This window comes from Eleginops maclovinus, chromosome 19 (genome assembly GCF_036324505.1).
Source record: "Eleginops maclovinus isolate JMC-PN-2008 ecotype Puerto Natales chromosome 19, JC_Emac_rtc_rv5, whole genome shotgun sequence".
In the NCBI taxonomy this organism is placed as follows: Eukaryota; Metazoa; Chordata; class Actinopteri; order Perciformes; family Eleginopidae; genus Eleginops; species Eleginops maclovinus.
Window position 1 is genome coordinate 18,499,955 of NC_086367.1, and position 23,021 is coordinate 18,522,975.

The 23,021-nt window shown below is 43.3% G+C and overlaps 1 protein-coding gene across 1 annotated transcript in view; it reads left to right on the forward strand.

Annotated features, from left to right (window-relative positions):
- The first annotated feature begins 3,032 nt into the window (after positions 1 to 3,032).
- LOC134881030 (glutamate receptor ionotropic, NMDA 3B-like) overlaps positions 3,033 to 23,021 on the forward strand; it is a 70,027-nt gene continuing 50,038 nt past the window's right edge. Inside the window, 1 exon segment of the mRNA XM_063908134.1 lies at positions 3,033 to 3,566. Coding sequence (XP_063764204.1) covers positions 3,033 to 3,566 — 534 coding nt within the window.

The following is a 23,021-nucleotide window of genomic DNA, read 5'->3' on the forward strand; positions in this document are numbered from 1 at the left end:
TTGGTAAATGTCAGAAGGATTGAGTGAAACAGCATGAGTGGCTTTTACGGAAACACTTATTCTTAAGAAGTGTCTGTGAATGAGGTCCATTATCTATATTCTTGAAAGTAAATATGAGTGTTTGTATTCACAGTGCTATTGTCCTTAAGTACACTCAGTAGTTGGGTTAAAATAAAATAAACCCCTGAATGGAGGCATCTTGCTTCTGGGAGTAATTATGAGTAAGGATGCCTATAGATTTTATAATTCACAAAGACACTCCTCATTGCTTTCATCGATTCCTCATTTACAGAGTAAAATAAACAGGTTTTGAAAAGAGGCCAAGTTAAGATACTTTAGTGTAAAAAAAGCACCAAACAACCTGACAAAATAACACCAATCTTTTGAATTTTGTCACCAAATACACATTTTAAAGAGCGGTTTATTCCCAAAGTTAAGTTTATTCTTTATATATTTTTTGATTTTGAGAGTGGTACTTTGGTTTTCCTTTAAGAAACAGGAAAATAATCTAGAAGCATTTTCACATAATTCACTTTTTCAAATAATGGCTTTATCTTTATTTTCCGTGCGCTTTATTATGTTTTGAAAGATCTATTAAACACTATGTTGTAGTTTAATGTAAAGGGACACCATATGCAGCTTAACAAATACTGTAATCATCCCTTTTATGATGTTTTTCAATAGAAACAGGTTTTCTTGACCTTCTTTTTTGAAATGAATGCGACATCAAATAACACGCTAGACACATATAATAATGTAAAGTGACGCCACATATGAAGAGAAAACTGTTTCAGTTGCATGTGATTATGGGTATTTACGGGTCTTAGTGGATACAAGTTGACTTGTTGATGATTGAAAACCACCTTTCGTGCCCTGTTTTATTCAGACACTTTAGCATTTTATGGAAAGCACCTTGCAATGAACTCCCAATAATCATCACATTTTGCAACATGGACGCAGAGAGGAATTTGAGATTTGGAAGCACTTAGATGTACCTGCCCGGCTTCAACAGGTACCTGAGGGAGAGTGTGTAAGGAGCCATGCAGGTTTAATGTTGCTGGTTCCTGCAGCAGAACAAAGCCCACGGTGTTGGTTTTCATCTTTTCTCCATGTGGAGCAAGTGGAGCATGAGGAGAAGGTAGTGATAGGGAAGGTAGGTAAACACTTTGTGCCCAACTGGATCAGATTTGTTGGGAAACCGTGGCGGCATCACACCGGGTCACCCAGTAGGCTGTGAAATTACTTGTTGATCGTGTGTGTGTGTGTGTGTGTGTGTGTGTGTGTGTGTGTGTGTGTGTGTGTGTGTGTGTGTGTGTGTGTGTGTGTGTGTGTGTGTGTGTGTGTGTGTGTGTGTGTGTGTGTGTGTGTGTGTGTGTGTGTGTGTGTGTGTGTGTGTGTGTGTGTGTGTGTGTGTGTGTGTGTGTGTGTGTGTGTGTGTGTGTGTGTGTGTGTGTGTGTGTGTGTGTGTGTGTGTGTGTGTGTGTGTGTGTGTGTGTGTGTGTGTGTGTGTGTGTGTGTGTGTGTGTGTGTGTGTGTCAGATAGGGGCAGTGGTACCTTTTTATCTGCAGGTCAGGGAAACCTTTTCAAGTCAGACCCCATACTGAAATGGCCCCCCCAGCTTCACCGTGGAGAGTGATGAAGTAAAAGCACAGCAGGGGAGGAAAAACATAAAGAGAAAGACGATTTTCAAGGATCAGTGGTGTCTGGAAAAGACAAGGAATTATCAGAAAAAGAGAATGCGAGGGCCCCCAGGAGCCACACGCCACTGCCCAGATCTGTGCTGGACATGAAGATTTACTCAATGTTCTGCTCTGTCGATGGCAAATTAGATCAGAGGAAAGAGAATTGAGTGCAGAATGAATGACTGAGTGGTGCATGAAGGCAAATTAGCATGCACAGTAGATCTCTTTTATGGCATTGGCGTTGTCTGTGGTGCTGAAAAGATGTGGTTACACAAGGGATAATGTTCTACTTGGACGGCAGGAAGGAAGTGGGGATGAATCTCAGAGGAAAATTTAGATTTCAGCAAGCTATTAGCTTTGTGTTGGCCAACCTGGCAGGGACATTGGGATCTGCAAAGGGGCTTAAAGTGTCCTACTACCTCACATAACAAATGACCAGCAGTTTGAAAACCCTCCAATTATCTCCTCTTTTTCTGGAAAATAATCTTTTTGAAAGTGATTAGGTAACTTTGTGTGTGTGTGTGTGTGTGTGTGTGTGTGTGTGTGTGTGTGTGTGTGTGTGTGTGTGTGTGTGTGTGTGTGTGTGTGTGTGTGTGTGTGTGTGTGTGTGTGTGTGTGTGTGTGTGTGTGTGTGTGTGTGTGTGTGTGTGTGATAAAAAGCCAGTCATTGGGTATAGTGTAAGAGATACTCTCCACTGAAAAACTCTGAACCAAAAGGAGCAAACTCATTTCGATATTGGATTGCCTATCTCACAGAAAATGATTCATAAAATTATTACAGGGAATCTTTGACTGCTTGTAGTTTCATTTCTGAATGAAAACATTATGGGCAAATTCTCTCTGGGACCTGAATAAAGCGGCAGGAAATGTTACCCGACGAATTTTCATTAAAATTCAACAAGAGGCATGCTCCGTGAGAGGTTAGATTATTGGCCGGCAGGCGGATGAACACACACACACACACACACACACACACACACACACACACACACACACACACACACACACACACACACACACACACACACACTCTCTCACAGCTGGTGTGCCTTCCTCCAGCAGAGACTGACAGAAGCGGGGCGACCGCTCTAAGCTGTGCGCGCTCATCTCTCCTCTCTCAACCAGCGCGCCTTTTACTGTTGACATAAAAAACTTTGAAGAGGTGAGAGCCGAAACGTCAAAACGCCGACAAATCACCGTCGACAGCGCGCATCAAGAAAGAAAAAAGGGGGCAAAGAAAAATACCCAGCAAGTCCGAGGAAAGCGGTGGAGCCGGGAGAAAGAGGGAGCTATGCCATCTCCCGCCGAGCAAAGCCCAGTCCTCCTGTGTTGTGTGTCGGAGCTGCAGCATGGTGTCTCTCTCTGCACTCTGGACCTACTGCCTCGCCCCCGGGAGACTTCATCTCCTCTTCCTCTCCGCCAGACCGCTCCTGCTGCTTCTTTTATTCACGGTCTCTTCCTCCCCGGAGTCCTGCTTCCCGCACCCGCAGACTTGTCACATCCTCGCCCGGATCGGACACACCGTGCGCCTCGGTGCGCTCTTGCCGACCCGACAGCCGGCACGGATACAAAACGCGCTCAACCGCGCCCTGGCTAGCCTCCGGCACCAGGGTGGAGGGGCAGACTCCTCCACGACACCCTCCCAAACACCCCCTCTGCTGCCCTACAACCTGAGCCTGGAGATGGTGGCTCGCACGCCCGCGGGAGGCGACCCTGAGTCGCTGTCCCGTAGCGCCTGCCAGGACTTGGTGGTCAGGGGGGTGTCCGCGGTGCTCGCCTTCCCCCGCTCCAGAGAGGAGCTGATCCAGGTGGAGTTCCTCTCCTCTTTCCTGGAGATCCCTTTCATATCCATCCTGGAGGACACAGAGCCGCTTGTGACTAAGGTATGGATGGATGGTGTGTGTTTCTGCTGGCTGTGCTGCACCTGTAGCAGTCATTTTTAAAGGAACAGAAAACATAATGGTATAAGGTTATTTGGGTTTATGTCATTATATTTTTGCGTTCTGCTTTCTAATAAGCAGCAACCTCTGGCCAAACATATTTTCACTTGGACTTTTATCAGAGGAACCTTTGCCTGACTCACTCACTGCCTTGTGGCTAGGATTTTGGTGGCTGAGCTGTTCTCACTAGCTAGATTTTAAGTCAGGCTAAAGGCAAAGGAATAGCGTAAAGAAAAGTAATTGGGACAGAGAAAATCCCATCCATTATTCTTGAGATTCATTTTAATAATACAATTAGCAATAGTAAAAATACAATAAGGATAAATGGAATAGGAGATTAAAGGACCATTTAGTGTCTCAGACTAAGTGGAGCCACTAAATGTCTTCTCCCAGTAAAGTCTGATGTGCAGATTGATCACAGCTGAGCTTTCTGCTGGTGGACCTGCAGGCCCTTCACATGCATCTTTAATATCTGCTAGCTCTGCTTTAGTATTGGACTGAACCCTCCAGCCCTCCAGCAGCAGAGGTTTAAAGTGAAATGCATTTTTTCCCTCACTTTAAGCTCTCATCTTGTGTATATGTGTGGGTTAACAGACTCCATAGGACCAAGAGTGTGTATTTGTGCATGTGCCTGCATGGGAGTGTGTGCATGTTTGATTGAAGACGGCTGTGTTGTGCCACCTCTCAGAGTGAATCATTCAAACAGCTGAGAGACTGATAGATGGATGCTGGGGGAGAGGTGTGGGGCCCGATGCTGCTGCTGCTGCTGCTGCTGGTGCTATTTGTGCATGGTCACATGTGGTTTTTTTTGGCTTGTTGCTCGATGTGTGTGAAAATGTGTAAGTAAGCAAGAAAGGTTGTGTGTGTGCGATTGTATGTCATGTTAGTATTTCCAGCGGCAGTCGAGCTGCTTGCCAGTCAGTCAATCTAACCCCAGTCATATCCGTGTCTTTCCAACTGAGCAGCCAACTGCATCTCCCTGACACACACACACACACACTCACAAATATTTACAAAGTGCCAACCACCACACACACATAATGACAAATAAAGAGGACTTCAACTTTCACACAGGTTTAGCTCAGACTGAACACACACTCAGGGACACACCTGCCAGGGACATTGATTTCTTCTCCACCTTTTTTCTCTCTCTCTCACACACACACACACACACACACACACACACACACACACACACACACACACACACACACACACACACACACACACACACACACACACACACACACACACACACACACCGGCAGGGAGGAAAGAGAGGAATGATCCATAGTTTAAGTCTGAAATCTCTGTCCTGTCGCGTCTCTTTGTCAACAATATACTGCTTATTCGATTTCAATAAAGCTTGCATGAATGAGAAGTCACATCACTCGACGAATGTGTCGGCAAAGCAAGGAGATAAGCAACAGAGAGCAGAAGGAAAGGGAGATGAGGGGTGAAAGAGAGGAAGGGGTGGGCCGGGATGGAAGAGAGGGCTTCTGCTCTTCTCTAACTGTGGGAGGCCTTTCAGTTCTTCAAAACTGTGCCAAGCAGTCAGTGGGCAAAACAGACACAACCACCAGTCTCTTCCTCTGTGTCTCTCTATTTCAGCAATCATTTCAAACAGATTTTGCGTTTGAACGGAGCCCTGTTTGTGGTTTTTGCTACAGAAATGTTCTTCAGCCTAATATTAAATTCATGATTTTTTTTTTTTTTTCTGTGTCAGGCTAGTCCTCCGTGCTTCATAGAAGGTGACGTGTTCAGGTGTGAGGCAGCAGCAACATCTGTTTGTTTGTAAGCCGTCGAGGAAAAGCAGGGCAGCTGCGATGAGGAGAAGCAGACGAATAAAATACTAGGGATGGAAACCGAGGATTAAAACACTTTACATTACTCGGTATAATGTGAAATGAAGAGAAGGAAAGTCAGCCATTCAGAACCTTAACTATAAAAGGAGAAAGAAACTTCATTAGACTCTTTCATGAAATAAAACTCGAGTAGGATTCCTTTCTGTTCTTGTTATAGTGTCTGTGGTTGCTTGACTAAAGTGCTGAAACTGTTGCTTATATCCTATTTTAAGCAAAAAACTTGTATTTTTTGCATCTTTTTCCTGTTAAATGTCATTGCAAATGTTATATATTTCCAATTGTAAGACATCCCCTTATGAGGCAGTGTTTTCAGCATTTTCTAACACTTGAGTCATTTAATAGTTTAGCAATTTATTACAATTTCTGTGTCAAAAAAGACAAAAAATAATTCCTGCTGGCTTCAAATCTTGTGATTTTCAGTAAATGGCCGGTGAAGATAATGCCTTGCCATTTCTTACACTCCAGGGTGCATCTCAATAGACGGAAATCAATGGAAGAAATACACTAAAGGAGGCTGGTGGGAGGTGGGACAGGTTCCTAAACAAACAGAGGGCAGAGACGAATGGGCTGGGTCAACAGGAAAGCAAATTATTACCCTGTATACAAACAGGAAACAGTTTCTGTGCTGATAGCGAAACAGAAGATATCATTCTAATTAAAAATGCTATTTACATTTTAGCATCAGTCAGGGAGGAGCACTCCTCAGAGAGGGAAGCAGGGATGGAGAAATGCAGAAACAAAACAAACGCTGCTGCCAACAATTTGCTGGATCCAGCACAGATTGATCCAAATAAAGGAGGTCCTTTTGTCTGTCTCTGGAGAGTCTGAAATTGTGGAGATTTTTCTGCAGGGTGTTGGGAATTGAGCCCATGTTTTTTCAGGTAAATGTTTCCCCCCTCTAGACATCAGAGAGAGGTAGACACACAGAGAATAAGAGAGACACCTGAGGCAGGAGGCTAAGCTTCCTCCTAACTTTATAATAAATCGTAGACAGATACCACAAAAAGGGAGACTTGTTGAGTGTGTTTTATATTGCAGGTTCTTCAAGGTCAAAGAACATGCCGATGAGTCTTTACTGACAGCTAATTTCTTCCCTTATTTCACGATTCATCAGAAGAAAAAAACAAAGAAATGAGCTTGGAGCAGCCTCAGTCAGCGGGGGTGTCGGGTGTGAGACATCCTGGAGGTTGTGATGAGAGATGTGTCCCAGACTGCCTTTCAGTTCCCCTAAAGCCATTGATGCCATTATGACGAGTGAATTTATTTTAATTAGCACATATTGTCTCTGCGTTGAAATACTGGGGAGATGTTGGGACACTAAAGGACGCAGACGGATGGAGAGACAGGAAGGCGGACGGAGACAGAGCTCCCCCCTCTGCTTAGTCAGAAGGAGCTGTGGGACTTGGTGATGCGTCTCTGCAAGGAAGTGCTTATTCCTCCCAACCTACTTAAGCTAATTAGAACCAGTGTGTGACCCCTAACTGTAAATCTCTCCTGTTCATCTATAGCAGGGAGGATGGGGAAGGGGACAAGGGAAAGGGGGACAGACGGAAGCAGGGGGAAGGAAAAAGTAAATGGCTTTCTAATTCCCATCAGGGCCATTGTGGACATTTAGGCATGTGATTAGTTCATCAGTGCCTTCTCATGGAACAAGGATTAGGATGTATTTGATGTTTAATTTAGAATAATCACAAATAACCTTTAGTCACCCCCAAAAAAGGAATGATATGGGTTCAAATATTTGTATTCTGCTCGTATGTTAGGAGGTGTTTGTGGATGTGGCGGAGTCATTATGGAATAAAATAAATTGTTTGCCTGCCGACTTAATTGAAAAAGACGTGTATGAAATCTCAGCGCCTTTCCGATGCCTGTTTCAATCGGGTCTAACCAAACAATTTTCGATTCGCTGATAGTATCACAGAAAATTATATTGTGGATCATGATTTCTATTTCAGAAATGTATTAGCAGGGAAGGCTGAAGAAAGTGGTTTTTGCTGATTCCTGAATGCGATTAGGTGAGAGGGGTGGTATGGTGTGAATTCATTATTTGTCATTTCTTCACAGTGGAAGCTTTGTTCCTGCCGCTCCATTACTGACATTTTACTCCTCATTTTCTCTGCAAAAGCATCCACAAAGCTAATGCACAGGACTGTATTTCACTGATTCTAAATACCTTGAATATACATATTTTCTCTCTGTAGTTCATTTACAAAACAGAGGAAATTCCATTCATATTTTTCAGAGTGTGCTTCTTACCTGCTTTCTCTTTTCCCCAGACCTTGATCACACATTATAAATACAAAGGCATATTTGTTTATATGCTGCTGCTCGGATATCAGTCTCTATTTGATGTGAAACTATTTAGTTTAATACTCAAGTCCCTCTGAATCAAGGCATTAGTTGAATGACTAATCTACAGATGTCATTGTCATTAACCTTTTCCCTAAAAAAATAATCACCGCACTTAAATACGGTCATGCGATTCCTTCACTGTTGATGATGCGGAGTAACCTTTATGGTTCTGGTGGGGAACTACTTTCCCCTCTGCAATCTATCCACCCTGCGTTCTTTTATTAAGTCACTTCTTTTTATTTTTAATGACATACCTCATTCTGCTTAGTAAAATGAAGATTACTACAGTAAAAAACCCAATTTGCGACTTTGAATGAAATTACATTTTAATCCAGGGACCCTGCTGAATAAGACGCATTGTGGCTCCGAGCTAGCCCCTGCTCTCCGAAGACACGCACACTGCACGCGCGCACACACACACGCGCACACACACGCACACACACACACATGCACATACAACGCACACATTCACATACACTGCACAGATTCTAACACACACATCCATCTACGAACGTATGCAGAGAAGCACATGCACAAGCCACACACAAATCTATACCTGCATGTATTACACACACACACACACACACACACACACACACACACACACACACACACACACACACACACACACACACACACACACACAGTACAGTGTCGAATCTGTGCTCACTAAAGGTTATTAAGCCTAATGAGGCTTTACAAGGCCATGCTGCCTTTAGTGTTTTCTTTGAGATGATGAGGGGATTTGTGCCCCGACCACAGTGGAATAAACGAGTGAAAAAAGAGGGACAAAACTTTCTGCCAAGCCGGAGCCTTGGGCAAACTGACAGTTTGAGAGAAGCCGGCCACTTAATGCAAACAGCTCAGAGGGTTTTCTTTATTAGTGTTATGATGACAGTTCAGCACTGTCTTCTTGACTGAGCCAGATTAATTGAGCAGCGCAGAATCAGCGTAGTGTGTATTACCAAAAGGACTGTGGGCTTCTTTGAGCTGCTCAGTATGGTATTCGGGTTTCTGTTCCAATGTTTGCCTTGTGTTTTGGCCTCTGGTGTAGCAGATGTTACCATTAACTCAACACCAGTATAATATTTCTCTATACTTAAGAAAATAAGGTATCCCAGCGGCGGCTCGAGGCAGCATCTAAAGTGCACGTACTGTATAGGGGAGAGAGGGAGACGTGGCTGTCATTATAGAGAGTTAATGGAGGGATTGAGGGAGGTATGTAGAGATCGGGGAATGAGGGATCAGGGGACAAAGAAGGAATCAGTTCGTAGGGAATGTTAAAAGGAGGGATCAGGAAGGAAAGGGGGAATAGGGGGTAGGACGAGGGAAGAAGAGATTAAATAGGAGGATTCGAGAAAGGACAGGAAGATATCTGATGGGAAAAAAGGAGGAATTGTATAGGGTCGAATGGGAGAAGATCTGGAGTTGTGTATCCGGAGTGGAATAAGTAAAGATGGGATAGATCGAAGGCTGTGGGAATGGGAGAAGGGATGACGGAAGATGGTAGGAAGTGATGGCTGTGGAAATATAGACGGATGATGGGTAGCCTGGGCCTCGTGCTTCGTCCCTCACTGGGGAGTCTGATGGAGGCAGTTTTATCTAAACTTTGCCAGTTCATTAGAGGATTAGCGGGTGATAACTTCCAGCTATCTGTGATTGGAAAAACACCTCTACACACAGCCATACTGATAAGTGAATGCACACACTATATACTGTATATACATTCTTTGTGACAGCACCTAAGATAATACTATAAGCAAACTTAGCTAAATCACTGATGGAAAGACACATGTTGACATACGTTGGAATCCTTTTAAATAGACTGTACTTTTTCAGAAACTACTGCAAGTGACTGGGCAGCAGTTGTTGTGTGTGTACTCCCGTGGAAATGTGTGTAATTGTGGTTCTTTAGGTAGGAACTGAGGCATAACACCAGAAATCTAGGCCAGGTGGGCGTCAGTGATAAGAGCAGGCTTGGAGACAACACACATATAGGGCCCTATAGAAGCTCCCATAGGTCACAGGTGAAAGACGGGCAGACGGGAGAGGGAGACAGGAGGCGAGACAGGTGAGAGGAGGTGAGAGAGACATGTGCTGATGTGAGATTAAACAGATGCTGACAGATGGCTAAGGGACACGGTTGAATGAGTGCCAAGGCGACAGGTTTGCCAAACACCCGCAGGTGACGTCAAGAAAGTGGGGAAAACAACAAGAAAGGGGGCAAGGCAAAATAAAAAGTAGCAAAGGATAAAGAGTAAGCAAGAGAAACAACTCGGAGGGAAACAGAAATACAGTCAGAAAAGTTTAAAGATTAAAAACTGAGAGAGACGGCATAGGAAAGTGTGCACGTCAGAGATAAAGGAAGTGAAATTGGACCAAGAAGTGACAAAGAAAAATCTGACGGAGCGAGAAGCTGTCAGAGATGAAGCCATTTGAGAGGCGAGCGATGCGCAGACTGGAGGATTGAAAGATGGTAAACCCCAAGGTAACTTCTGTGTTACTTCTGGGATATTTATGTAGGGAGTTGGCAAGAAAACAGGGATGATTTAGAGCCCATCTGGATGGGCTTCAACACCACCTGCCCACAGAGAAAAGGCTGTAAAGAGACAGACACCAGTGCACCGGTGGCACTCACACACACCAACGCACACCGATACATCGTTTACATGAGTTACATGTGTAGAAATGCAGCCATTTTTGCCCATTTGGCTCTACGCCAGCTCAATGGATGTGAAATTAAATAATCACCATGCTGTTGGTTCTGGGTTTTACGACAATGTAATGATCCAAACTCACAGAGCAGCCCACCAGGGAGTTTCTTTACCCAAACCAAGAAAGCAGAGAATGGAAGTAAAAAAGGCTCCAGCGAGAACCAAAGTGTTCGCCTTCGTCCGTGGGTCACAGGTTTCAAATATATGGTCGCTTCGCTCAAAGTCAAACCTTTCGTGGAAGCATAAAATGTTATGATAGCTATTACAGTACTCCATTTAAAAGAAAAAGGGCTGGTTTTGCTAGGAGACACGCTGCCACCTTCTGCAGTGAGCTGCTGATTGATGGCCGTCCACAGATCACTTAAACAGTGGGGGTGGGGGGGTTTCAGAGTCTGACACTGTAGACCCCCTGCAGACAAACATCCTCTGTCTACTGAAATGTAAGAAAGTAAAGTAATGGAGAAAAGTTGTGCTAATGGTTCCTCACTCTAAGTCAATATGCTTTGCCTTACTTTGAATTGGGAGATATTTTAGACGGCAGTTCCATTAGTAGATGCAAACATGGAGTATAACGATGACATGGGGTCAGTTAGTTAGCTCTGATCTACATATAAGTCACACATCTTTACATTTTGGCAAACAAGACACATTTAAGTGTGCTGAATTTGCTCTTTGTAGTTCCTGTTCACGATATACCTAGAGACACTGAACACATTTTACTGGATTACTTTGACAAATAAGAAAGCCTAACAATGTCTGAGATTATACAAAGCCTCTTTTTGTTATGATTTCTAGAATCAAGGATGTTTATTTGTGATGACTAACACCACCAATAATCTTCGCTACCTGCTTTCTGACTGAAACACTTTCCTACAAATATAAATTCACAAGGCACAATGCAGGAACACAAACTCCTCCTGTATCTGCCATAAACTACATGGATATATCGCTGTAAACACAATCATACACAAACAAACACATGGACCAAAACACACTAACACACACAGATATGACACTCACAGCTCTGTATCCTCTAGCTCACACATAGCATGTGCGACACCGTACACAGACAGATTGTATCCTGGAGCATCGATCATAAACACAAGCAGTTGTCATTTGTTGGGAAGTCTTGTTTCCGTTCCATATTTCTCTCTCTCTCTTTCTCCCACTCTATCTCTCTTGCTGAATTGACCTCTGTGTTCGAGCTGCCTCCATAAAGCAGAGCAGAGCGGAACAACGGATAAATCCTGAGTGATATCCCAGGCTGAGTGCAGGGGGAAACAAGACGATGCGATATTCATATGCATAACATCTAACGCACAAACACTATTTATGGGCTGGAAGGAGAATTGGGGACATGGTTCCACTGATGGAGAGTCACGACGAGACACGGGGAGAAAGATTTAAAGAAGGGGAGAGGATTGAAGGCAATGGATGGGTGAATCAGGCAAGGCGACAATAAATGAAAGCTTACGGGTATGGTGACACAAACAAAAAAGAAGAGACAAACAATTAAAGGGTAAAGAAGTGTGATAGAGCGGAGAGAAACAGGATGTGATCAATTTCCCCTTCTCATTCCCCTTCATACAAAGGACAGACTGTCCTGCAGATAGCGCCAAAGTAGCTTCCCCGACGCACTTATCTGGTGCCAAGTCACGCAAGAGAGCGGAGCAATATTTCACTATAATTCAGGTCAGTAGCATGCATATATCTTGCATCTATCCCCCATTTAGTCTGCTTCATTATAAGGAGAACCAAAGAACGCCGCAAAATTACGATTATTTATAAGACTTTTGGAGATGTATTCTGCGACAAAGATCTGGACCATTTGGAAAGTAGATGACATCTGTGACTAATGGCGTGAAACAGAAAACAAATGACTTTGGTCTCAGGAGAGTATAATGTATTTACGGCTGATAGAAAACCAGTCGGTGCTGTATAGAGCTACCTAACTTTTTAAGTTGGGCTCTTGGGTTATTGACGCAATAATGGAGGAAAACATGTTGTGTTGCAGCAGGACTCAATAAAGCAGAATCAATAAGTTCCTAACTACCTCGAGCGAGAAAACAGATTTTTTTAATTAAAGAAAGGTACAAGCGTATCATTTTTTTTAAAGTTAAAATGACTTGGTTGCAATGTTTATTTTGCTGTGTGCGAGCAGTTGAGTGCACTAACATTTGTCAGGTTGATGTCAGGGTGAGTTCTTTCTGTTTATTTTTCCAGTCATGACACACCGGCAGAGTGGACAGGCTTTGAAGCATTGAGGTGGAATGGTTTGGTTGAAAAGTCCCTTCCAGCAGCAGATATATTTTTCATGCTGAGGACTGCCGACAAAGAGGGAGATGTCAGGTATAAAATTGAACTAAAGAAGAGATCACTCAATTTCGGTCAAGATGCCGCAGAAGAATGTCCTTAATTGAATTCCTTATGTAACATGGTTTCCATACATCATTTGATAATGTAACAGCATTAGAAACGTTAGAAACAGCTGCACTGTTAGCCTCACCCAGGTGGCTTTCTTCCCCCCCTGCTGTCTAAAGCATTAAAATGTATTCAGCACAGACTCTTTAAACCTTTTTTGCCGTCCTTTTCGATGCAAGGCTGTGTGATATTTTTTGTATAAAACTAAAGTTATTCAGCTGTTAAAAACTGCACTTTGCACTTGTTTGATGTTGATAAATGTCATGTGGAAGGGAATAGAATTTAGACTTTTGGTTTCGGACCAAAAAGGCCACTAGCAACTCATGCTAGAATACCGTTATCTATCAGTAAATACAAATGGCTTGCATGCTTGGAGTAGAAAAAAATACAAGCTCTAAAGGAAGTGTTATATAACATATTTGAAATGAATTACACAGGGACAACGTTGATTAAGTGTTGGAAAACAATCCCCGATTTGTTTAGCTGTCAAAAGAAAATAGGATATTCTGTAATGGATTACTTGTTTACCATTCATTTGTGCTTTTAGGGTTAGGGTAGTAAAACTGTGTAAATGTCCCCTCTGTGGGACGAATAAATGAATTCTGATTCTGATTATTTCTGTTAAATGTTCCGCTCCAACTGAATAAATACACTGGACATGCAAGTAAACTGGGAGCCTATGGAGCGCCTCTTATCCCTCCACTGGTGTACACAGTCATCCAGTAATGGTACCATTCATTTTTTTTAGTTGGTTTGTTTTTTGGCATAAACAAAGCTGAGCTTATGACTCAGCAAAGCAATCATTGTTTTGGACATTCCTACGGCGGTCAATCACTCCCAGACTTTGTTTAACAGTGCTAATTTTCAAAATGGCAGCTTATTACAGTTGCAGGATTCATTGGCAGCCCTGTCAGCTCCAGTTATTAAAGGATGCCTGATAGACTAGGACGTGCCCAGAAGCTCCTTTCCAGTTCTCTGTCAATTCTTTGTCAGTTTCAATCAGACGATCATGACTGGAGCGGTGCTGGGCTACACGTCCAATGCCAAGGCTTTCCCAGCAGCAATGCGGCTCTGCCAATGTTACTGTTAGTGGGCATGTGTGTCTTTTGTTTCTCATGTTGGATGTGAAAGCATGCTTTGTGTGTGTTTTTAAAAGTGTTCCAGTCCTCTCTTCCATGGGTTAGATCTGATTTCTAGTACTGAAGCACTTTGAGTTTTCGAGCAAAGGGTGTCACAAATTGGGTATCACATCTGGAAGGACTTAAGTTCTATTTAGTTCCAGCTGTATTCATTTATATTGGACCACCTGCGCATTACGAAAACCCAAATCATATGTTCTTATGTTAAAAAGTGTTTTAGTATATGTTGTTTGCCAGCTGCTACATATTTACACATGCAGCAACATTAGCATTCAGGTCTCTTATTGGTCACCTGATGACAGGAGGTCAAATACTCATTCATTTTTTGATCTATTTTGGTCTCCTCCATCTTCTGAGACAAATATGTTTTTCACTCATCATGTTGACAAGATATTTACTGAGTTGTCTGTCCTCTGTTTGGTTCGTAGTAGGGCTGAGTTGGTTTACCAGACATTTCTTTTTTAAGAGCTATCGACTACATAAACTGTGGCCTTGAAATCCAGTACACGATTCCCAAACCTTTCCTTGTCCGGTTGTGCATGAAAAAAACATTGTGCTTTTCCTTGTGAGTGAACTAAACACCGGTCAAAGCGTTCACCATAAGGAGCGCTGGTCGGTTGTAATCTCGTGCTGGCACTTAAAGGATGAGATATTGATCTCAACACACACAACTTATTCTCCTGCTCTTCGTAAATCACTTTGTGATTGACAGGTCCCGGACCTGGAGCTGTCCATCCCATTGACTGTTGATTTCATCAGCATACCTTCCTCCATTCAGGCAACCAGTGGGTTAAACCTGCTTTCAAATCAGCATCAGCTGCTTCTCTGAGAGCATTTATTAACAGTGGATATTTTCCAAAGCCTAATAATATCGCCGGTTGTCTTTCTATAGCAGGCCTGAGATTGCCTGAGCCTAAGTGATTAGTTTTGCAGTGACACACATCGCTTGGAGGTAGATTGTCAGCAAGTAGTGCAGAAGGTCCTCGGGAAGAAAGCATTCAGTCCTCCAGCTATTTAATTATGGGGGCAGCAGACCCCTGGGTGCACGTTTTCATTCTCCCACAACAGTGGCTCGCTAACAAACTCTGTTGAGTGCCTTTGATTGATCTGAAGCCATTTGAGGTGGCCGTGAAAAGACAAAGGCAGTGACAGAAGGGGGGGGGGGGGGGAAGTGGGCAGGGAGGTTGGTAGAAGCGGGAGGGATGGAGGGAAAAGAGATGGAAAGAAAGAGAAGGGGACGGAGAGCTGCAGGGAGGGAAGCGTGAAGTCGGGGAGAGGGAATGAGGGATGAAGGGAAGCAAGGCGTGGATGAATGGCTGGAGGGGAGGGCGGAGGGAGGGGTGGGGATGCTGGTACTTTCCTGCACACACAGCTACACACCCCGGAGGAGCCCTGAGCCGAGCGCACATAGACAAACAAACATTTACACACCAAAACACACTTGGTTAAAATGTTTTTGGAGCTTCCACTGTGTCATGGGAGTAGAGATGTCGATGTATTTGCATAAGTGGGTATTATACTCTGAGCCAGTGGACAGTAGCGATGGCTAACGTAGATAAGATAAAGCTTTCATTATCCCCCCCACCCTGTTACCACACACAACCTCTTCATTTACTGCTTACTCTCTTTTTTTCGCTCGGGACAGACACAGTCTCTCTTCCTGAGTCTCCTCCTCCTCCTCCGTCTCCCTGCAAACACTCTTCCTGTTTATTTGTTGTGCAGCTAACATCCAACTTCCCTCCTTATCTGCCTTACTTAACTCCCAGCTTGAGAACTTTTTCAATTATCCCTGCCTCTACCTCTGTGGGTTAGGGACGAAGGCACTGTTTTGGCAGGATAAAGCGTCCGCAGAGGAAAGAGAGGGAGAAAAGAGAAGGATGGAGGCAGGAAGGAGAAGTTGAGGGAGAGATTCCGCAGTGACTCCGTTCCAACAAGTCATCTTTCATTTTTACGACTTCAATCAAGTGTCCTTGAAACCTAAATATACACAGATCATGCACTCTTATCCTTGCTGGAAGGCTGGGGATACCTTAAAGTATAATACCCGCGCTTCCCACTGTGTGCACACATTTTAATGACTGCCACTCTAATGCTGTCATTTATTAGCAAACAGTGTCCTGTCCCGGCTCTGCCTTGGCACAAATACAAAAACATTTCCTCGGTCATTGTCTCTCGCTGTGCAGTCTCCCTCCCTCTCTCCTTTGTCCCCTCCCACACCTTTTATTCTTCACCTCAACCTGTCTCTTTCTTCCACCTTCGCACACAGTCTCAATATTCCCTTTGGCAGGAGACCAGCAGTTTGTCACACACTGAGCCATATGGTGCAGATTGGAATCACTGACAGAGTATTTCTGTTTATCTATGTTTACATCTGTGTGTGTGTGTGTGTGTGTGTGTGTGTGTGTGTGTGTGTGTGTGTGTGTGTGTGTGTGTGTGTGTGTGTGTGTGTGTGTGTGTGTGTGTGTGTGTGTGTGTGTGTGTGTGTGTGTGTGTGTGTGTGTGTGTGTGTGTGTGTGTGTGTGTGTGTGTGTGTGTGTGTGTGTGTGTGTGTACACGCACGCACGCACGCTATGGATGTAACCTTGCCCAGAGATCTCTGGCTTCAGAAAGTCAGCAGTCGCCTTTGTGTTTGTTCCAGGACAGTTATGGAGTGTGTAATTCAATCTGCCAGTCCAACTCACTGGGATGCACTCTGTATGTATGTGTGTGTCAGACAATGCCCAGTGCAGGACTGCCTCCTGTTCCCATTTCATATCGTGTCCCATTTCCATTTTTCTTTTTCTCATTAACACTTGTCTTCTCCCGTCTTTGTTTTTCCATTTCTCTCCTGTTCCTGTCCATTTCCTCATTCCTTTTTCTGCCTCTTTTTCCCCTTCTTCCCCCCTCTCTGCTCCTTGGTCTATCGATCTCCCATTCTCTCCATTTTTGTTTCTCTCCCCCTTATCGCTTCCTCCCTTCTATTTTCCTCCTACTCATTTTCCACCTGCATGGGATTGCTGTTCAGAGGCAGCGAGCGCGCCGCTTGTAATACCCTGACCAGAGTTATTTAGCCGCGTTATGACAGGTAGGGAAATGAAATCACCACTTGGCTGTGTGCGTGTTTTTCTTTTCGTTCCCCTTTACTGTTTCTCCTTCCCGTTTATGAGACCCTGCTGCAGGGCTATTCTTAGTCGCCTGTCACCTTCTCAGTGGCTTGTGAAACCCAGCCGCCAGACGTTCACTTAGGCAGAAATTCTCCATCATGATTGCAGGATTGATGAATGATATTATCTACAGTTCTGCTTGGCATGACTAAAACAACACCTTCCCCCGGTTTTCAGTGTCTGTCTCTTTCTGTCTCTCTCTGTCTCTCTCTGTCCTACATGAATGCTCTGTAATATTTTCTCACTACTTTGATGAACGGTTCAAAACTTCAGTAAATCTGAGCAGACCTCCAGCCAGCTGTAGGCTGATGATGAATTGTTCATGATCGATATTCTGGGTCGTCCGCTCACATGCATGTTGACTCCTTATTTATGTGTTTCAGCCCGGGTTGCAGCTTGCCTCTATATGATCAAGTCTGTACAGAACTACTTTGGCATAGGCTCAAATATCCTAACAAATATTGGACAGATTGCCTTGAAATTCTTTACTGATGCACATTACCCACAGGAATACTAATGACATTGTTAATACCCGTGCTGCTATCGGATGGTTTGCCATAAAATTTGGTGCGAACAGTTGGAGATACTTACCAAACAGAAACATTTTAAAAGTCAATTTAATGAGGACTGCACAATTTGTAAAAAAGAACAAATTGTGATTTTTTTTTTCAATTTATGATTCATAATAATGGGAGGATTGATCATTTTAAATACTTTATACTTAATAAATATATTACATTTTAATATTTTTTCCAAGAGAACTGAACCAAACACTTGTGTTTTGTTAATCGTGGAGGATATATATATATCTGCAGCTCCATGATACTTTGTTTTGACACATTATTGTTATTTAATTTTAACAAACACTTTGCTTCCTGTGATTTGAATATTTCACTAGTCCAAAATGCAATTTTGATACAGTGACTCAGTCAGTAGGGGCTTAGACTGGGAATTGTAGGGTCGCCGGTTCAAGTCCCCGAACAGACTTAAAATATGGAGTGCTACTTGGAGAGGTCCCAGTTTACCTCCTTGGCCATGCTGTGGTGCCCTTGAGCAAGTCACCGGACACTTCCCCACCCCCTATTGCTCCCGAACCCTGTACAATAGCTGCCCACTGCTCCTAGTATCCGATGGGTGAAATGCAGAGGCAAAATTTCACTGTGTGCATGTGGGACAAAATAAAGAGGGTTTCCTCCTCCGATTCTAATTCTATTTAGATTATTTGTGCATTCCTAACATTTATATATTTTTCAAATCCATCCAAATTATTTGCTTGAGATCTGTGTCTGTGGTCTGTTGTTATACAGTGCCTCCAACCAGCAAACAAAGCACCTGATTGTATCTTACTCCCAGAGTTAACTGAAAGATTAAAAGGAGGACACTGTTGACACGCCGCAGTTTCTATCCGTTTTAAAATATGTGCCTAAAATGGCTGCAGATAAGCCAGTAGCACGGCTAGTGGGTGCAGCCAAAGGCCATTTGTCTTTTATGCTTCCGTTCCTCTGATATTTTATCCTCATCTGTGGCTTCATGCACACAGTTTGTAGAAAATGTTAAACTATTGTCCCTTTAACTCTCCCTTGACTCCATGTTTTGTTACTTCCCCAAACAGAAGATGAACCAGTGGTGCCAGGTTTCTCGTATTTCATTCAGAACATTTCACACTCTCTGAAAGGATCCTCATATAAGTCCCATAAAACTTCAGAGTGGATCAATTTGCTCATGCCTCTATAAGAAAGTGGGGGTGTAGTAGCCTAAAGGTTGCACAAGCAGGGGGTGATGTCATGGTTCCTGCTGGGAAAAGTACAGTATGAGATGCCTTTTAGGAAAGTGATGGAGGATGGAGGGTGTGAAGTTTCCTCATGAAAAGTATGGTGAATATGACAAAGCGTGTGCATGGTTGGCTGATATTCACTGGAAGAAATGTAGTTTCAAAAAAATAAACTTTTCTGAAATGGCTCTTTCCGGGGACAAAAATACTTTTCTAGCAGTCAGAAAAAGCAGGTACTGCTTCAGAGCACACTTTTTCCATCTGCATGTTTCTCTTTTTTTTTTTGCCCAGCTCAGGGGCCCAGCTCAGGTGACAGATCGGTCCCAAGGAAAGGACAGGCTGGCTGGCTGATGCTCAAAAAATGGAAGACGTGTGATGTTCTGATCCGTAAATGTCATTTTATCTTTTGGCTATCTTTCAGGAAATCATTCACTTGGTATCTCTCTTAAGGGTGTAGTTTTCCCCGCACACATTTCCTTTTACTCTCCCTCCCTCCCTCGTCTGTCTGATGCCTAATCTGATATTAAACATGCTCCCAAATGCTACACTACCCTTCAAAGATCCCTTTTACCCGTGAGACACATGTACACCTGCCAATGACACCCCCCTCTCTCAGTCTTTCTTAAATACGGGGACACACCTGCGGGAGACATTGATTTGTTCTCCATCTTTTTCCACACACACACACCAACCTGCCATTGCCACAAAGCACCTTTTTCCCTTTGAGCAGCCGCCCTACAAATGTCAGACGGGGTATGAAGGGGGTGAAGGAAGCAGAAGGAGGTTTGTTGGGGGGTTGTTGGGGATTGAGTTAGAGATGCACACATCAGACACGAGGAGGATTTCATTTTTGCGTGAAATCACGTTATCAGACCGGCACAGGGTATGCCAGCCGGGGAGAAGGAAGCAGGGGGAGGAGGGGCTGAGAGACAGCAGGGGAAAAGGAAATATTCTAGACACTGTGGGCTTTCATTTGCTGGCTCCGAACTATAACACATATTGAGAAGCAGAGAATTTATATTGATGAATTATTACAAGAGAGGCTCACGTTCCAAGGACTGTTTTTAAGTGGTTCATTTTGGATGTGAATGTGGACCGGCCAACAGGATTGGGTGTCAATTTCATGGTTACTTTGTCTTGTACACCAACGTAAGCTTCAAAGAAATGTCTTCGATAGAAAGAGGAGCGTATAATCGCCGACATAATATGCGCTCACACATGCTCACGCATACTATACACAGTGTTGGCATAATCTCCCCTGCCTGGCATTAGGATTCACACTCTGAAGCGCTCACACTTTTATTGTATATGCATCATATTAGACACAGCATTTTAGTGCTCACATGCAGGGGAAGCAGGGACTATGTTTTTAAAGAGGAAGTAGCACACACACACAAACCTGCACTGACACTTCCTGCTATTTATTATTTTGTTATTTTTCATCTGTGGGTAATATTAATTATGCAAACTTGTTTGCCCACAAGTTTCATCCCAGGAGATTAATATAAAATGTATCTGTCCCACTTCCTCCCCAGCATGCTCACTCGCGCCCATGCTGTACCTGACACTGAGCAAGGAGCCTATTTGCTATGCAGGGGGACCTCCGACAAGCCGTAGACCTAAAGTTGAGTTAATTAAACATTAGGCATTAATCAAAATGAGATCGTTAATCTCGACACGATTATCTCTGATATTTTGTAAATTATGTTTTCCTCCTCTGGCATACTGAGTGGAAGAGGGACGCACACTGGGGCATGCACACAAACTGACTGACATATACACACACAGTGAAGACAATTTACATAGCGCAATGTGTGTGTATATGTGTGTGTGGGCTCACAAACTAGCTCTCATTGCTCTTTGATGCCCTTTACATGTTTCAATCAACATCAATCAACGCTCAGAATTGCAGCTCTTCATTTTAATTGAGACTGAAATGCAGCTGCAGAGAGAGAGAAGAGAGGGAAGATTTTACAGATCAGTGAATATTGCTTTCATTCAGTTAGAACATAATGGGGTCAAATGTCACCGTACACAACCGTAACTTTGCTGACCTACACACACACACACACACACACACACACACACACACACACACACACACACACACACACACACACACACACACACACACACACAAATCATACTGGCTGACACCTGCTCCGTCCTAATTGAGGTATTGCACATTGCCGAGGTGTTTGCCAACTGAGGAAATTAAGTTTGGCTCCGAAAAGTCCCGCTACTTAGGAAGATCTGACGCATGCAATCTTTTTTATTAATCTAAATTGGAGGTGACTTTGTAGAGTGTTTTAAAACTCTGAGCTGGCATTTACAGAAAGATTATTGCTTCTTCTTTATTCCCTTTTCTTTTCCTGCTCTTTAGCTTTGAGCAGCAGAACAGTAGCTATCGCTGGGTTTTCCAAAAGAGGCACTAGGTCTCTGGCTCCGAGGCAAGTCTGGGTCTTATCTCTGACTGACTTTGTTTCTGGATATGTCTGTTGCTATTTCAGCGTAAACGCAGGTACAGAAACACATACGCTTTCATAGTGTTGATGCCCTTTTATTCACTAACACAAGCATTACAGACCTGGGTTTTGTCCAGTGGTGGAAGAAGTACTCGGATCTTGTACTGTACTTAAGCAAAAGTAATAATACTGCAGTGTAGAAATACTCTGTTAAACCGCCTGCATTCAAAATGTGACTTAAAGGTGCCATAGAATGGAAAACTGTATTTACCTTGGCATAGTCGAATAAGGAGAGTTCGGTACATTGAACTGACAATACCGTGAACCTCAAACACCATTGTTTCCTCCTTCACGTGCAAATCATGAATATGCATATCACAGCAGTAAAACGGGCGAGTTACAACAATCCCTTTGTGTTACGTCACACACGGTAGTTCAGCCCCAACATTTGCATACACCAGCTGCTGGAAACACTACCGCTAACACTTACCACTCCGTAACGTTGCTCTCCAACCTCCGACCAACTGGCTGTTCTTCAAATTCATCGGTTCCCTCCTCCGATAAAGGCTCAAACATGTAAGGTTGGATGCCAATAGCCTCCAGGGTTCATCTCTCACGGTTTCGCGAACTTCACTTAAATCTGTGGGCTCTGAGGCAGCCATGGATTGCTCCTTGTAAACCAACCAATCAGAGCAGAGCTCGTCATCATTATTTAAATGAGCGCCCAAATAAGGCAATTCAGCTTGTTTCATTCTAGGATCAAATCATAGGGTTATAAATGGGCCTGTAAAACCACATCTGCACTTTTTTTGGATCAACCAAAGTTATATACCTGCTTTGTAGACGTCAGAGAACAATTTAAAATACCAGATAGATGCTTTCTATGGCACCTTTAAGTATTAGCACACTAAAACCTCAAAGTACTCCGTATCGGAAGTGGCAATTTTGGGAATATTATCCACTATATTATTTCACTTGTTTATAATTAGCGATGCGCTGTCTATTAGTTACAATTTTGCAAATGGTAAAGGATGAGATAACATTAGTAACTTTTTATACAGCCAGGTATTTTCAGTCATAATAGCAGATTATAATGTATTAGTTGATGATTTTTCCCTACAAACCTACAAAGTAACTAATAATGAATATCAGCAGTGAGTAAAAAGTACAATATTTGTAGTAAAGTGTGTACCTCAAAATGTACTTAATTACAATACTCAATAGTAAATGAACTTCGTTACTTTCCACCACTGATTTTGTCATTAAAACCCAGGCATATATTTCACACACACTATCATACCAATATGTACATTCAACATAGAGCTCCAGAGAAGTTGCCATCTAATCCCTGTATTCATCTGACAATAGTTCCCCCCCTCTAAGTGGGCCACCCTTGCGCCTTTGTTGATGATAACGCAAAGTTATTTTCCACGGCTATGAACTACTCCAATTATACCCCCCGGCTAGAAGCACTAATGGCAGATAAGTGATTAGGACCTAGTGCAGAGATTTGCCCCATTTATTTGAT